General features: G+C 51.6%; 7 protein-coding genes across 7 annotated transcripts; 4 read left to right on the top strand and 3 right to left on the bottom strand.

Moving 5' to 3' along the window:
- The first annotated feature begins 986 nt into the window (after positions 1-986).
- LOC108067811 (gastrula zinc finger protein XlCGF26.1) lies at positions 987-2748 on the top strand. The gene is made up of 3 exons (XM_017157027.3): positions 987-1286; positions 1344-2345; positions 2403-2748. Exons 1-3 carry the CDS (start codon positions 1086-1088, stop codon positions 2610-2612), a joined length of 1413 nt encoding a protein of 470 aa, XP_017012516.2. The 5' UTR covers positions 987-1085; the 3' UTR covers positions 2613-2748.
- Positions 2736-6541, bottom strand: LOC108067803 (PHD finger protein 12). Its single transcript, XM_017157014.3, has 5 exons — positions 6312-6541; positions 5991-6181; positions 5215-5932; positions 3692-5163; positions 2736-3065 (listed from the first exon to the last, which is right to left on the bottom strand). Exons 1-5 carry the CDS (start codon positions 6357-6359, stop codon positions 2900-2902), a joined length of 2595 nt encoding a protein of 864 aa, XP_017012503.2. The 5' UTR covers positions 6360-6541; the 3' UTR covers positions 2736-2899.
- Positions 6542-6944: 403 nt separating this feature from the next.
- LOC108067842 (zinc finger and BTB domain-containing protein 45) lies at positions 6945-7610 on the top strand. Its single transcript, XM_017157093.3, has one exon. It carries the CDS (start codon positions 7082-7084, stop codon positions 7547-7549), a length of 468 nt encoding a protein of 155 aa, XP_017012582.2. The 5' UTR covers positions 6945-7081; the 3' UTR covers positions 7550-7610.
- Positions 7611-8178: 568 nt separating this feature from the next.
- Positions 8179-9721, top strand: LOC108067832 (uncharacterized). Its single transcript, XM_017157082.3, has 2 exons — positions 8179-8660; positions 9109-9721. Exons 1-2 carry the CDS (start codon positions 8332-8334, stop codon positions 9677-9679), a joined length of 900 nt encoding a protein of 299 aa, XP_017012571.2. The 5' UTR covers positions 8179-8331; the 3' UTR covers positions 9680-9721.
- mldr (mitochondrial ribonuclease P catalytic subunit) lies at positions 9670-12121 on the bottom strand. Its single transcript, XM_017157069.3, has 2 exons — positions 10815-12121; positions 9670-10063 (listed from the first exon to the last, which is right to left on the bottom strand). The coding sequence occupies exons 1-2, from the start codon at positions 12089-12091 to the stop codon at positions 9712-9714; spliced, it is 1629 nt and encodes a 542-aa protein (XP_017012558.2). The 5' UTR covers positions 12092-12121; the 3' UTR covers positions 9670-9711.
- Positions 12122-12403: 282 nt separating this feature from the next.
- On the top strand, positions 12404-14052 carry Rpt4 (Regulatory particle triple-A ATPase 4). Its single transcript, XM_017157055.3, has 5 exons — positions 12404-12613; positions 12669-12788; positions 12853-13573; positions 13631-13771; positions 13829-14052. The coding sequence occupies exons 1-5, from the start codon at positions 12505-12507 to the stop codon at positions 13929-13931; spliced, it is 1194 nt and encodes a 397-aa protein (XP_017012544.1). The 5' UTR covers positions 12404-12504; the 3' UTR covers positions 13932-14052.
- On the bottom strand, positions 13971-15421 carry wuho (tRNA (guanine-N(7)-)-methyltransferase non-catalytic subunit wuho). The gene has a single exon (XM_017157041.3). It carries the CDS (start codon positions 15313-15315, stop codon positions 14071-14073), a length of 1245 nt encoding a protein of 414 aa, XP_017012530.2. The 5' UTR covers positions 15316-15421; the 3' UTR covers positions 13971-14070.
- Between the last annotated feature and the right edge of the window lie 505 nt (positions 15422-15926).

The raw sequence follows: 15926 nt of genomic DNA, 5'->3' as shown, positions 1-15926 counted from the left end.
AAAACTTAAATCGCGAATTTCCAAAAAAAAACCAAACCCGTTTTTTCGCTAAAACGTTGCAGTTTTTTCGCTATAACAAAGCAAATACTGATTCAAAGTATGGATTGTCATACCTTACTGAACTCGTTATTAAATTTCCTAACGATTGGCATTTAAACCTTGACAATTTATTCATTTTTAATTTTTCGCAGAAAATCGTGGGGTACCCCCTTATAAAAAAATTAAAAATTGGCGAAAATTTTATTTTTCCAAAATTACACGGAAAGTTTTATGGATTTATAGCAAATTTTGTTATCTGTTCAAAACAGTATGAATTTTTGGTGTAGGACCATTTTTGGCCAAGTTACAGCAAAAAAACCAAAAGAAAAAATTCCAATTTTTGTCAAAAACTTAAATCGCGAATTTCCAAAAAAAAACCAAACCCGTTTTTTCGCTAAAACGTTGCAGTTTTTTCGCTATAACAAAGCAAATCCTGATTCAAAGTATGGATTGTCATACCTTACTGAACTCGTTATTAAATTTCCTAACGATTGGCATTTAAACCTTGACAATTTATTCATTTTTAATTTTTCGCAAAAAATCATGGGGTACCCCCTTATAAAAAAATTAAAAATTGGCGAAAATTTTATTTTTCCAAAATTACACGGAAAGTTTTATGGATTTATAGCAAATTTTGTTATCTGTTCAAAACAGTATGGATTTTTGGTGTAGGGCAATTTTTGGCCAAGTTACAGCAAAAAAAAAAACAAAAGAAAAAATTAAAATGTTTACCAAAAACCCAAATCTCAATTTGCCTCAAAAAAATAACTCGCTTTTGGACCGAATCAATGGAGTGGGAAGTTTACAAAGTCTACAAGTTTCCTTTTTAAATTAGACTTTAATAACGGTTTTTGTTACGTTTCACACAGCGTAACGTAACGTGAGCTTTGCGCTAACGTCACGTAGCACAGACGGAAGAAGTCGATAGGTGAGTGGGTGTGCCATCGCTAGGCCAGTGTGACCGTGCGATCGTGGGGAACACAAACCAATGGAATAAAATAAACGAATAGAGTAAAACTCGATTTAACGGAACAGAAGCGAATAAAATGATCTGTCGCCTGTGTCTGAACGCGCTGGACGAGCAGAGCGCGGTGGTGCTGTTCGGCGGGTCAGCTGGCTCCTCCTCCGCCGCCGCCGGAGCAAGTGCATCCGCGGAGCATCCGCCGGAGGACGAGGAGGATGGGGCGAAGCGAGAGCTGCCGGAGAGCTACCTGGTCCAGCTGATCTCGATTCACCTGTACCTCTGCGTAAGTTGTCACTTCCGCTCCTGGAATCTAATCTAATCCGATCCCAATCCCCGCCAGCTCTCCCGCGACGACGCCATCTCCACCTGCATCTGCACCGAGTGCTGCTCGCAGCTGGAGAGCTTCCACAACTTCTGGAAGCTGGTGGAGCTCAAGCAGACGACGCTGTGCAGCCAGTTCCTGGCCATCGATTGCGATGTCAACTGGTCGGAGGAGGGCACCGAGCTGCTGGAGGAGCCTCTGGTGGCTCCCGTGGAGCTGGAGCCGGAGCCCAAGGTGGTCACGCCCACGACGGCCAACAAGTTCCCCTGCATGTTCTGCGAGAAATCCTTCAAGATGCGCCGCTACCTGGAGGAGCACATAGCCACGCACACGGGCGACCGGCCCATTGCGTGTCCCTACTGCGAGATGGCCTTCCGCTGCCGCTCGAACATGTACACCCATGTGAAGGGCAAGCACACCAGCCAGTGGCTAAAGGCGCGCGAGGAGCGGGATGCGGCCAAGTCGGGTCAGAGTCACGCGGCCACGGAGGTGGCTCCCCTACCGCTGTCCGTCATCCACAGTGAGCCCGGCGAGGTGGCCATCAACCTGAGCCTGGCGAAGACCCCGACCAACCGCAGCAGTCGCCGCAAGACGCACTCGCCCAAGAAGGTGCAGCCTACGAAGGGCAGCGATGCCAGCGACGCGGAGGAGGAGGAGTCGCCGCAGAAGCGGCTCAAGGAGAACGAGCTGATGCTGGCCAACTACAATGCGGTGGCGGCGGCAGTGGCCGCCCTTTCCGCTAGTAATCCTCCTCCGCCGGTTGGCCAGCCCACCGATAGCCTGCAGCAGCGACTGCAGCAGGATCAGCTCTTTGCAGGAACGAGTAGCGCAACAACGATGACGACGCTCTTTAGCCATCCGCCAGCGGAGACGTCTGCCCTTATCCCTGTCGCTCCAGTTTCCCCGGCCATCTGTCTCAATTGCGGCGAGCTTCCCGGCCAGAATCACCGCTGCCTGAGCAAGCCCAAATATGCCTGCGATGTGTGCGGCAAGTGCTTCAAGATGAAGCGCTATTTGGAGGTGGGTTTTCAATTCAGTATGCCATCTTTCCCAGTTATTAACCTCTATCCCAAACAGGAGCACTTTGCCACCCACACGGGCGTCAAGCTGCACACCTGCGCCTTCTGTCCCACGGAGTTCCGGTCCAAGTCGAACATGTATCACCACACGAAGCGCAAGCACAAGGCGGAGTGGGAGCGATCGCGGGCCACGCGCTCGGCGGCCAAGGCGTCCAGTCAGTCCAGCCAGGCTGGAGTCCAGGATGTGGCTCAGCCGGGAGCTCTCTAGGATTTATATATATATATTTTTTGCCTATTAGCCATACCGAATACCGATTGTACTTACGCCTCTATTGTGTATACTCTTCTCGTTCTCTAGAATGCCTTGGTTATAAAAAGTAAACATTCACTCTTAATTCTTACAATTTTATTTCACTTTATTTATACAATTAGAAGTACAATTAATGGGAGGATTTATGTGAGTGCGGCAATGATGATGCTTCAACTTAATCTTAATCCTAAGCTGCTAGCTGCCTTAAACTAACTTCCAGGGAGGAGGAGGAGGAGGGATCTCCTCTACGATCGCCGATCCGCCGACGGCACCGAGAACACAAACGACAGGCAGCCGAAGCGCAGCAGGCTGCCGTGGGCCAGCACCGCCGATCCCTCCCAGGCGCCGGCCACCATGGGCACGGGTGCGCCGTTCGTGCAGCGGCAGGCGGGCTTCACAATGGGAGCCAGTCTATAAAGAATTAGAAAAAAATACATTAGTTTAATATTAATTTGGCATCAAAAAATCAAGTAACTTTGCGATTTTTTCTATAAAAACTGGTTGCATAGATTTAATTTAAACCTTTAATATATTTTTAAGTGCCATTTAAATAGCATCCACTAATTTTTATAGCCGATACTATCGGCTAATATATCGGTGGCAAGGCGATTGCTGGAACACTATTAAAAAAGGCGTTTTACGGTGATCACTTTTACACTTTGCTTAAGAATTTAAAAAGCCCGCCCCCTATGAAGCCCTTTTTTTAATGTTTTATTTTTAAGAATTTTTTTTCGATAGTCTAAAATCAAAAATGCGTTTTTCACCTAAAAAATTTGACTTTGGGCTTAAAAAAAAATTATTTAAAGTTAAAAAAATATCAGAAAAATATGCGACTAATTTGAAAACCATCGGTTGAGCCGTTTAGAAGTGGCGATGATCACGGATTCGAGAAAAATGCGCTTAAAGATGCACTTTACGTACCCAAAGTCTTAGAGGTTAGGGTACTAATTGAAGCATAACTTGTAAAGTTTTTGTCAGATTGACTTGAAACTTTTTTTGTATACTCTTAAAATGTTAAACTAAAATACAATACAAACCGCTCCTTGCCCGGCCGCTTCTGCTCGAACTGCCGCTGGATGTGCCGCCTTTTGTCCAGCAGATCGTCGACGCGCCTCTTCAGCTCGGCGTCGTCGGGCCGCATCCTTTTGCCCGCGTGCGTGGGCATCCTGTCGGCCAGGTCGCAGGCGTAGAGCTGCCCGTTCACCTCGGTGCCGAACTCCGAGTAGTTGATCAGCTCGTAGGACTTGGAGAACTCGTCGTAGAAGACGATGGCGTGCTGCGGCGAGATGCGGCAGCAGTAGCCGATGGCCGAGAGGTCCACAGTCTCCATTTGACTCAGCGTCGTCGACGGGGAGTAGTGGCCGCCGTAGCCGATGTACAGCGAGCGGTAGCGCATGAAGATCGAATGGTCGAGGCTTAGGGAACTAAACCAACGGCTGTCCTCGAGCAAATCGCCCAGCGGGGTGATGACAGCCCTTGCCTGCACTTTGCACTGGAGCAGCTTGAGCTCCAGGCGCGAGGCCAGCTCGTAGGCCTTCTCCGTATCGCTGCGCGTGCGCGGCACATAGCTTTCGGCAGCTGCATCTGCGGCTGCAATGGCCGCCGCGGTGGCCAAAGCGGGATGCAGGGCCATGGCGGGATCCTCGTCGGCGGCATTGCCGTTCTTTTGCGCCAATATCGAGGACGTTTCGCTGGTGAAGAGCAGCGAGAAGCGGCTCATGTCCTCCGGCGAAAGATGATCCTGCAGGGCAGTTGATTGGGTAGTTGGAGCAGCAGCCAACTGACGCAATCGCCGGGCAGCCGTGCGATTCTTGTACTGCCTCACTATCTCCGGATGCTCGGCGACCAGCTGCTGCAGTCGCTGGTGCGCCAGCTTCTTGATTATGTCCACATCGAGGTGAAAGAGGTCCGCATCGATGATGCCCGCCTTGCCGCCGTCCTCCTCGTCCTCCTCGAAGCTCATCTCTAGCTCCAAAGTGGCCTTGGATTCCACCTTCACCACCGACGGCTGCTGCTCCTCCGTTTCCGTTTCCAACTGGCCATTCACCTGGTCGCTTTCGCGGACCTTCAGACTCTCGCACTCATCGCTATCGCTGTCGCCCTCGACGGCCGTCTCCAGGCTGCCGTACTCCCGCTGGATCTCGCGGAACTTGGCGCGGGCCGAGCGCAGAGCCTCGAGATCCTTGAGCAGCGATTCGGTGACCGACTCGCGGGATATCTCCTCCACGGCGGTGGGCAGATTCTTGCGCCGCTTCACGCGATCGTAGCGCAGCGTCTGGCGCATCGAGGGCAGCAGAGCGGGCGGATGCTCGTAGTGGTGGCGCACCGTGGCCGGCACCTCGATGTGGGCACGCGGACGCAGGGCAATCCTGGTGCGGAAGGGCGGATGGCGGGTGTTGACCCGCCGGAAGAACTCCAGCTTGACGTTCTCGTGGTCCAGCGGCTGGTGGAAGCGGTTCCACAGGCGCACGCGCTCCGTGGCCGAAATGCTGCTGGTCATGTTGGCGTCCTGCAAGGAGAAACCTTTTGTATATCCCATCTAAAGGGTTTGCAAACTTACTATAAAGTTCTCGGCATGATTGGGGCACATCCAGAGGCCCGCCGGCAGCGCTGTTAGCGGCGGATCCAGGCAGTCCTGGTGGTAGTACAGCGGGCAGTAGTCGCACGAGATGAGCGGCGCCCGCTTGCAGCTGCGCGTGCAGTAGAAACAGGTCTTGGCGGGCAGCGGCACCAGTCCCTGGGCGTCCAGTTCGAAGGGCTTCGAGTTGCGTCGCTGATTGCCAGCGCATTTGCGAATTCCACCGCCATTTCCAGTGCCTCCCCCGCCACTTGACGGCTGCGACTGCTGGACGGGCTGCACCTTGCCATTGCCCGGGAACTGGGTGTGCAGCTCCAGCTCCGGCGGCAGCGAGAACTGCTGCGGATTGAGCATGCTGGCCGCCCTAATGACATCGTCCAGCGGCGTGGGCTTCTTGTTCGGATCCAGGGCACGCTGTATGGCCAGCGGCATCTTGGCCAGCAGCTTCTCGGTGCTGTTGCGCTCGCTGTTGCTGCGCTTGCGCAAGTTGCGGATCTTCAGCGGTATGGACTCCAGATCGCCGGAGGAGGAGGGCGTATTGCCGCGGGAACCGCTGCCCGCAGAGGGAACCCGATCCACGCGCTCCACGGAGCTCGCCTTGGAGGAGGAGGAGGCCGGCGGCTGGGAGACCTTGGCCATGCGGCAGCTGTGGCACAGCCACTGGCCACTGGGGATGTCCTCCTCGCTCAGGGGGGGATCACTGCGGGATAAGAGGATGATAAAAGGGGTTAAGGGGATCAAGAGCCACCTATACTCACTGGCACTGCAGGTGGAAGCTGGAGGGGCAGCGGTCGCAGCACAGCAGATTGCCCCCCTCCTCGCAGGCGTCGCAGTAGTCGTGATTGTGGCCTCTGCCCGGCCGCCTGTAGTACGGATGCTTCGTGTTGGTGCTCCGCTGGACCAGCTTCTCGTCCTCGTTGGGCGGCGGGCGGATGAGCTGCTTGATTTGCTGTGGGAATGGGGAAAAGTGAATTTCCAGATTAGCGTGCTTTGTGGCATCTCCAGCCAATAGGAAATTTGGAACAGGAAGCAGGGAGCAGGAAGCAGGAGGCAGGAGCTCACGGGAGCCTTCCACTCACCTCCATGATGCTCAGCGAGGCGTTCGGGTCCTGGTCCACTTTAGACATCTTTTTCGTAGAGTACTCCTCGTATCCGGTGTACACAATCAATCTCGGCAAGCAACTCTTCACTTTCTTTGGAGGCGGAGGCGGGCGACGGTATTCGGTATTTTTATGGTATTTTCACTGTGCAGCCCTGCGCATCCCCTGAACCACTGGTCACACTGAATGCCTATCGATAGGCAGTCCATTAACGGCTAGCTAGTGCTGACGCCATTTCACTCCAGAACTAGCTAGTTTTTATTTTATTTATTCAAAGAATGAGTACTAAAATCCAAAACTCAACTTAATAATTTCAGTTTCAGTATACAATTCTAGAAAATCCAGTAAAAACCATTCAAGCTAATATAGCTAGTATTAGAGCCTAATTTAGAGGTAATACAATAATAGTCAAGTTCAAATATAAAATAGTAATAACAAAAAAGTAGGCCAGTTCCTAAGATCATAAATACAGCTTATACAAATTCAAAATAGTCACTCACGCACTTGGTAAAGTAAAAACCATTCAAGCTAATATAGCTAGTATTAGAGGTAATACAATAAAAGTCAAGTTAAAATTTAAAATAGTAATAACAAAAAAGTAGGCTGGTTCCTAAGGTCACAAATATAAAAATTCAAATAGTCACTCACGCACTTGGCTAGAAAACCGCCAAAGCCCCATCTCAGCTGGCCGACGACGCAATTTGCCAATTTACAAAGGCAATAGAAATAGAATTATATTAAATAGTGCCATGTTCTCGATCTTTGGGAAGCGCAAGCCCGCCGAGACGCCGACGGAGGATCAGCCCATCCAGGGTCCGGCGGAGGGGCCGCGGCCAGGGACCAGTGGCGATGACTTCGTCTTCATAGAGCGGAAGCCCGGACCGGATGCTCCGCCGCCATCCGCCCTGCCCTTCGCCTCCCCGGGCCCCATGTACCCGCCCATGCCGCCGGCGGGCTACCTGCCCTACCCGCCCATGCCGGGCGCCAGGGGATCGCCGGCGAAGCTGCCCGGCGCCCAGGTACCCGGACCCGTCAACTACTTGCAGGACATTCCCTTCGAGCTGGCGCCCGAATTGGCCACCAAGGACCGCTATGCCAGCACCCAGATGCAGGTGGACAGCATCCTGGCGCTGCTCACGCGCCAAATGTCCGTCGACGAGCTGGCCGAGGAGTACACCTTCGCCCTGGAGAGATCCGTGCAGAACGAGTGCTACTAGCCTTAGTCCTTAACTCATTTCACTGGTTATTATAATAAAACGTTGCCTATTTAATTGTAAACTCTGTGGAAAAGTATGTAGATCCAACCATTTTAACCATATTCTGTAGTTAAATGTGTTTTAAGGGGATTCCCGGTTTTATATAGATGAATCATAAGGTTTTTTTTTTATAGAAATGAAGTTGGATATTTTCTTATATATTATATATTTAAAGAGTTTTCTATTTTACTTAACTTGTTCCCAAGTTTACATTTCGGGAACTCTAGATTTTATATTCTTATTTAAATAAACAATTTTATTTTTATATGTTATTATGTTATTTAAAACTATCTATTCTACATAAAAAACGTAATATTTCATTATGGTATTAAGGATAAATAATTTTCTTCCCAATTATAATAACCCCATTGAGTCCCTTTTTTAATGTTCGATCTTTTAAAAAAAATATTTCGTATTGTTAATGAATAAAAGATGTGTATTTTTTAAAAAACTATATTTATAATCCTTATCAGTTTGCGCATTAGATATAACTACTTTTCCAAAGTACCCAATTTTTCCAAATTCCCCTCTAAAACCTCCAGTCTAGTAGTCCGGAAGATTCCCCTCGCAGCCTTTTCAACTGGGACTGCTCATAAGGTGTTCAGCTTTCCCAACGCGAATACATCAAATTGTTAGTGCTCTCGTTTTTCCAAAATTTTACGTACGAAAAAAAGTGTTCAGAAAATTATTCCGTTTGAAAAACGCACAAATTTTTAAAATTAACTGGGCCACCCTAAATCCCAATGGCCAGCTCCAATGTGTCCGACTGGGATGAGCCGCTGCCGACGTCGACGGACTCGCTGCCCGCGGAGGAGGACCCGGATGTGTGCGCCGAGGAGAACGTGAGGCGGCGGCAGGCGGAGAACCTGGCCAGGCTGCAGTCCTACGTGCGCCGCATGGCCTACCAGCCGGCCATGCCGCCCAAGGCGAAGCCCTACGACGTGGCCCTGTCCAAGCCGAAGCTGCACACGCTGATCGACAACTACGAGCAGTTCAAGGACGTCTACGACCCCGGGCTGCGGGCCAGGCGGATGAAGCGGATGCTGGGCAAGTACAATGCCATCACCACGGAGTAAGTGCGGTCAGGTGGTGTTGGGTATTCATTTGGGTGAACAATTGTTCTTTTTTTTACCTATGAAGTGAACTCACTCAGTTTGCTCACTTGTTCACTTCCTCACTTGTTCACTTGCTCACTTGTTCACTTGCTCACTTGATCACTTGTTCACTCGTTCACTTGTTAACTTGTTCACTTGCTCACTTGTTCACTTGCTTACTTGCTCACTAAACTAACTAAAAAGATCAAATAAGAGAGCCAAACTGAACAAGTAAAAAAAAAGAGCAAGTAAGAGAGCAAAAATGAACAAGGGAACAAAAAAGAGCAAGTGAGCAAAAATGAACAAGTGAACAATAAAGAGTTCAGTTTAGTGAGCAACTCTTTTTTGTTCATTCACCCATGAGCAACCCAACACTACAGTCAGGTGCATCCGATGCCCATACTCATTTCCGTGCATATCCAACAGACAGCTGGAGGAGATCCTCAAGAGCAACAAGACCAAGGAGCGCAAGAAGGAGAACTTGCTGAAGCGCAAGCAGGAGCTGTACTACAGCATGCTGACCAAGCTGGAGCGGCAGTGCCGCACCCAGTACCTGAACGTGCTCATCAGGAAGTTCGCCAAGTTCATCGCCCACCTGGCCACCACGATGCGCATTCCGCCGCAGCTGGTCGATCCGTATGCCCGCATGCAGCGTGGCATCTTCTGCAACATCCTGCTGGCCATCGGCGTGCAGCCCGCCTCGCAGTCGGCCATCTACTACACCAGCCAGGATGCCATCGAGTACGATGTGTGCCATCGCCTGGCCCACGCTTTGCTCAGCCTGATCATCAAGGCCCTGGACTCGGCGGCCACCAGGGATCCCAATGAGCTGGCTAGACCGGCGGACATGGACTTCGAGATGGACAACCACATCAAGCGGCGGCTCATGTGCGCCGCCGAGAAGAAGCTGCTGTACGAGCGCAGGCGCAAGATGAAGCCTTCGCAGGCGCAGGCCATTGGAGCCTTCGAGAAGTGCACCCGCTACGATTGCGATTAGGATGACTCATCCAGTATATATATATTTGGCTATCATTGCTTATCCCTAAGAGTGTTTTCCTTCAGCCGGAGGCACAGCCAGTTGGCGGGCACCTCGAAGCTGTCCGTGGGATGCTGGGTGTACGCTTCGCAGTAGGGCACATGCCAGGTGCCTCCCACCTGGTGGGCACTCAGCCGGTGGCGGATGGGCTCCTTCACGATTATCCGGCCCGTCTGCGTTTGGGTGACCAGCGAGAACTGGTGCTCCTGCTGCCAGCGGCGGAAGATGGGCTTCAGCTCGGGTCCCAAATGGAAGGCATGGCTGCGCATGAGGTCGCGGGAGAAGAAATCCGTCTCCTGGCCGCTGCGAAGGGTGGCGTAGAGCAGGAAGGGATCGTCGTGCGATCTGTGGGGGAATAAACTGGGTAGTTAGTCTGTCTCTTTCTTTCTGGTGCATATATATGTATTAGAGCCCTGCATGAGTAGAGTCGTAGCTCCCTTTGATTTCATGAGCCAGTCGATCTATCTATGTTTTTTGAGTCATGAATCCTATAGCTCATCGGCTGACTGGTAAAGCTCACCTAGTAGCTCATAGGGTTCATAGTCAACATAAAAAAGTTGATTTTGTGAAAAATATTTATTCCTAATTTATAATTATCATGGTGATAATTAAGATACATTTTCAGCTATGTGTCAAATAGTGCGCGAATTCTTCATGTCAAATAATCAGGTATTCTAAAGGTCAAATCATCCGCGAATTCTTCATGTCAAATAATCCGTGAATTCTTCACTTCGAATGATTCAGGTATTCTTAAGGTCAAATAGTCCGCGAATTCTTCACGTCGAATGGTTCGGTATTCTTAAGGTCAAATAATACGCGGATTCATCAGGTCAAATAATACGCGAATTCTTCGCGTCGAGTGATTCGGGTATTCTTCAGGTCAAATAATTCGCAAATTCTTTAGGTCAAATAGTTCGCAAATTCTTCAGGATCTTCTACCATACAAAAAATATTTATCCTGCCTTTGCAAAAATAAAAATATAGTTATTTCTGTGATTAACAAGAGCTATAGCCTAGAGGAGTCATGGGGTTTTAGATCAGATCAAGTGGATCACGTTAGCAGGGCTCTAATATGCATATATAATATATAGCTTACAGATTGCTGGTGAGGAAGAGGCTGGCGTTGCTCTGGACGTAGTGCATGGCCTGCTTGGACCACTGGCGCATGTGCTCGCGTCCCAGGACCAGGACGCGCTTGTCCCGATCCCGGAAGTGCCGCACCACGGTGGCCACCAGCTTGGCTAGCTGCTGCGGCGACTTCTTGGTGCCCGTGGAGTAGGCCACGTTGAGGCCATCGATCACACAGTCGTAGGGCGCCGTCCGCTCCACGTACTGCTTGAACCTGGCCACCTCGGCGGGCGTGGATCGCTGGAAGACGTCGCGCCGGATGAGCACGCGCTCCAGGAAGCAATCTCTTAGTGCCCGGAACTGCTCATCGCCGATGGCCACCGGCTGGAGGTGCTGCTGGCATGCCTGGCACCTGCCCAGCGGCCCCAGGCTGGTGGCCCTGGCCTCGAGGAGATGCGGCACCTGCTGGGCCAGCTCCTTGAAGCGCTCCGCCACCCGCTGGCTCACCAGGATCTCGTGGCGCTCGAGGAATTCGAGGAGAAGCTTGAGCTGGGCAGGTAGCCTATCCAGGCGGCTGAGGAGTGCCAGGTAGACCTCGCACTTGGGCAGCTTGCGGGCCAGGGCCATCTCCTCCAGCAGGCGCCAGGCCAGCTCCAGATCCTCCTGCTCCTGCTGCTCCACACTGAAGGCCTTCTCCGCCAGCGCCGAGTAGGCGGCAACGCTGGGCGCACTGGTGGTGACCTTCATCATCTCGAGCAGGGGCAGTGCCCTCCGCCAATCGCTGCTATCCATGGCCACCAGGCCGTGGATGATGTGCTCGCAGCTGGTGGCGTCCAGAGTTTCGTGCTCCGCCTGCAGATCCCGACAGATCAGCAGGATCTCGGCCTGCTCCTCCCGGCTGAGGGGTCGCGCGTGGTAGGCCGCATTGTAGACCCTCAGCAGGCGACCCAGGGTGGCTGCATTCGGCCGGGAACCGCTGCTCCTCAGGAACTCCACATAGTTCTTGGCCAGCGGCAGCTGCTGGGGACCACTGCAGACGCCCAGGATGACGGCGTCCACGTTGCGCCCGTTGATGTGCTTGTACGTGTCCACCAGCGACTGGCGCACCTCCGTCCACTCCTCGCCGCTGAGCTCCTGGCGCCGCTCGAGAAGATCGCTGCGCAGCTGCTCCAGCCGATCGGGCGGCAGGCTGCCCGGCTGGGGGCGCCGCTTGTGCTGGCTGGCCAGCCACCGGGGGCGGAGGTGGGCGGGGTGGGCGTGACCGGCGCTGGGCAGGATTTGCCGCAGCAAACGGAGATTATACATTATAATGGAACTCTATTTTGGCTATAAGAATTTCGCCGGTTATTCGGTATATACCAAAATATAGGGTAGTCGGTTATAAAGGGTATTCCTTTAACGGTTGCATGGCTAATTAAACAAATTATTAATTATTAAATATAAAGAATAATAAATTAATATTAATAATTATCAAATATAAGTTGTATTCTTTTTATAATGTACAGTTTATATTATTAATTTATTTCTTCAACTGAGTGGTATTTAATTGGTATTTCCCAAGACTTACTAGTATTTAGTATTTCTTGCCGGGCCGCTTGGTATTTTCATCGCTATCGCCACACTGCACTACACAAAAAACTGCAATTCACTACCGAAACTTTGGGCATTTAATTGAATTGAATTTAAGCAAAAGTAGCAAAAGTAAATCCGCCAACAAGATGACCGTGACCGCCACGCCGCTGCCCGACAATCTGCGGGTGAAAGCCTTCTCCGACTACCGAAAGAAGCTGCTGGAGCACAAGGAGATCGAGGGACGCCTCAAAGAAAGTGCGTTTACCTAGTTAATCCCCTCGAGAAATCTCGATTAAATGGTTATTTTCAGAGCGCGAGGAGATCAAGGAGCTGACCAAGCTGTACGACAAGTCGGAGAACGACCTAAAGGCCCTGCAGAGCGTGGGACAGATTGTGGGCGAGGTGCTGAAGCAGCTGACCGAGGATAAATGTAAGATTCCCTTGGATTCCTGTTCGAATATTGTAATTTCCCTTGCTCCAATCCCTTCCTGCAGTCATTGTGAAGGCCACCAATGGACCGCGCTACGTGGTCGGTTGCCGCCGGCAGCTGGACAAAGCGAAGCTCAAGTCGGGCACCCGTGTGGCCCTCGACATGACCACTTTGACCATCATGCGCTACCTGCCGCGCGAAGTGGATCCCCTGGTGTACAACATGTCGCACGAGGATCCCGGCGATGTGACCTACTCGGCCATCGGCGGCCTCACCGAGCAGATTCGCGAGCTGCGCGAGGTCATTGAGCTGCCTTTGCTCAATCCGGAGCTCTTCCTGCGCGTCGGCATCACGCCGCCCAAGGGCTGCCTGCTCTACGGACCGCCGGGCACGGGCAAAACGCTCCTCGCCCGCGCTGTTGCCTCCCAGCTGGACGCCAACTTCCTGAAGGTCGTCTCCTCGGCCATCGTGGACAAGTATATCGGCGAGAGTGCCCGCCTGATTCGCGAGATGTTCAACTATGCCCGCGATCACCAGCCCTGCATCATTTTTATGGACGAGATCGACGCCATTGGCGGGCGGCGCTTCTCCGAGGGCACCTCCGCCGATCGCGAGATCCAGCGCACGCTGATGGAGCTGCTCAACCAGATGGACGGCTTCGATTCGCTCGGCCAGGTGAAGATGATCATGGCCACCAATCGGCCGGACACCCTGGATCCGGCACTCCTGCGTCCGGGTCGCCTGGACAGGAAGATCGAGATTCCGCTGCCCAACGAGCAGGCGAGGTGGGTTGTCTTTCTTGGGTCGTATCCCTTTACTTGCTAATTTATCTATTTTTAAAGGCTGGAAATCCTCAAGATCCACGCTCTGAAGATCGCCAAGCATGGAGAGATTGACTATGAGGCCATTGTCAAGCTGTCGGACAACTTCAATGGCGCCGATCTGCGTAATGTGTGCACGGAGGCGGGTCTCTTTGCCATTCGGTGAGGTTTATCTGCTTGTTTTGGTGGCTTTTCTCTTAACTATCTCATTTAATTTAGTGCCGAGCGGGAGTACGTCATCCAGGAGGACTTCATGAAGGCGGTGCGCAAGGTGTCGGACAACAAGAAGCTGGAGAGCAAGCTGGACTACAAGCCCGTCTAAAGGAGAGGGAAGAACCGCCCGCCCATAGAGATAAACCACTTTTACACACATATACAGATATATATATTAGATGCTGCTCTGCTGCTCCATATGCTAATTAAATGCTATGTAAAGATTTAAATTTCCCTTTTTGGGTTGATTAGCCGCACTTCTGCTGCTGCTGCTCCTCGATGCGCCGCTTCTTGCGCTCCAAATAGTCGCTGACGTTGTCGAAGCGCTTCTTGAACCAAACGGACAGATCCTCGGGCACGAAAGGCGCCTCGTTGGCGCCCAGCCCCTCCAGCACCATCTGTAGCCAGCCCTCGGGCACTCCACTGGTGACCGGCTGACCCGTGGCGATGTCGTAGACCCGCAGGCTCAATCGCTGATCCTCGGCTCCCGTGACATAGATCCGATCGGCGGTTAAAGTAAAGTTGCTTATGCTCCACGAGCCCGCCTCTGCGCGCACCAACTGGCTGGCCGTCACGCTCCACTTGTCCTCGTCCTCGGAGGAGCTGCGCTCCAAACGATACAGCCCCAAGGCATCCACATGGTCGTAGAAGAGCACGGCCGCCTGGTAAACCTTCTCCGGCTCCAATTGTCGCACCTGGAGACGTACCGCCGGTGCGGGAAGCTCGTGCTGCAGCAGCTCCTTGCCCAGGATGAAGTTCCACACGCGCAGCGTCTTGTCGCCCGACGAAGAGACAATGTGCCGATCCGAGAGCAGCGCTAGACCAGAGACAAACTCCCGGTGGCCGAGGCAATAGCTGTGGATGTCGAAGGTGGCGGGATAGTTGGTCACGCGTATCTTGTCGTCCCGGTCGCAGGTGATGATGTGCTGCTGGTCCTCGGACCACAGAATGTCGTACACCACGCTCAGGTGGCCGAGCAGCAGGCGCGGAGTGGCCTCCGCCTCGACGCAGTCGTACTGATAGCAGTCGCCCGTCTTGTCGGTGACCAAAACGGAGCTGCTGTCGCTGCAGAAGCGCAGCGCGCTGGCCGCCCGTGCCAGTGGGCGGGCGGAGAGCAGGCGGGCGTTCTCCGGGCGCATTTTATAGAGCAGCAAAGCCTTCTGGCCCCCACTGGTGGTCACGGCGAGCAGCTGTCCGTCCGGGGAGTAGGCCACATTCTGCACCAGAGCGGTGGAGTTGCCCGGTATGGATCCGGATCCGGATCCTCCCGCCTCCTTGGCCAGCTGTTGCTCCTTGCCGCCCGAAGAAGGGCCCGCTGCTGCAGCTGCAGAGGATTCCCGGGCAGAATCGCTCTTCAGGCCAAGGTCGGGCGGCAGCTCGATCTCCTTGAATATCTGCAGGTCGTCGGGGTTCACGAACAGCACCCTGCGGCCATGGCCGAGCACCAGTTCGGGTTCCGCGAACAGAATAGTGGCCGCTTCCCTGACGCACATTTCCGAGAACTGAAAACTTGGAGCTCGCTTGACTCTTCGCTGCAGGAATGAATGGAATGAATGGCTGGAGGTGGCCTCACGTCGCAGTGTTGCCAGATCGAAGTTAGGCTTAACCCTAAAAAATCTCAAACTATCGATAGTTCCCACTAAATTGCAAAAAATCAGTTCATTTCGAGCATGTACAATAAATTAGAAATATTTCAACTTCCTGTACGTTCTAATTTTTTGTTTTTCAAATGATTACCCTTTAAATTTTTTAATTGTACAAAAAATGTTTACTTTGAAGATTTTATAATTTTAGCAAGTAAAACAAAATGATTAATGTCAAAATATTGTACCCAAAGTGACTGGTGCCAATAACTAAAAGGCTTCACCTAGCCTGTAGCACTGGGATAAAACCAAAATAAATTAAATTAAAAAATATCTCAATTTGACGTTGTAGAAATGTTGAGATTGGAAAAATCTGTGTACTCGAAAAAAAAGTTTTGATAGTTTTGAAATGTTCTAGGAAGTCACAATATTTAGTGTTTTTTTCCAAACATTTGGGTAATAAAATTAAAAAAAACCAACGTTGTCAAAAAGTAAATAACATTTATTTAGAGTTTTTTTAT

The sequence above is a fragment of the Drosophila takahashii genome, chromosome X (genome assembly GCF_030179915.1).
Source record: "Drosophila takahashii strain IR98-3 E-12201 chromosome X, DtakHiC1v2, whole genome shotgun sequence".
Taxonomy (NCBI): Eukaryota; Metazoa; Arthropoda; class Insecta; order Diptera; family Drosophilidae; genus Drosophila; species Drosophila takahashii.
The sequence above is the reverse complement of the archived record's forward strand: the minus strand, read 5'-3'. Positions and strand labels throughout refer to the sequence as shown.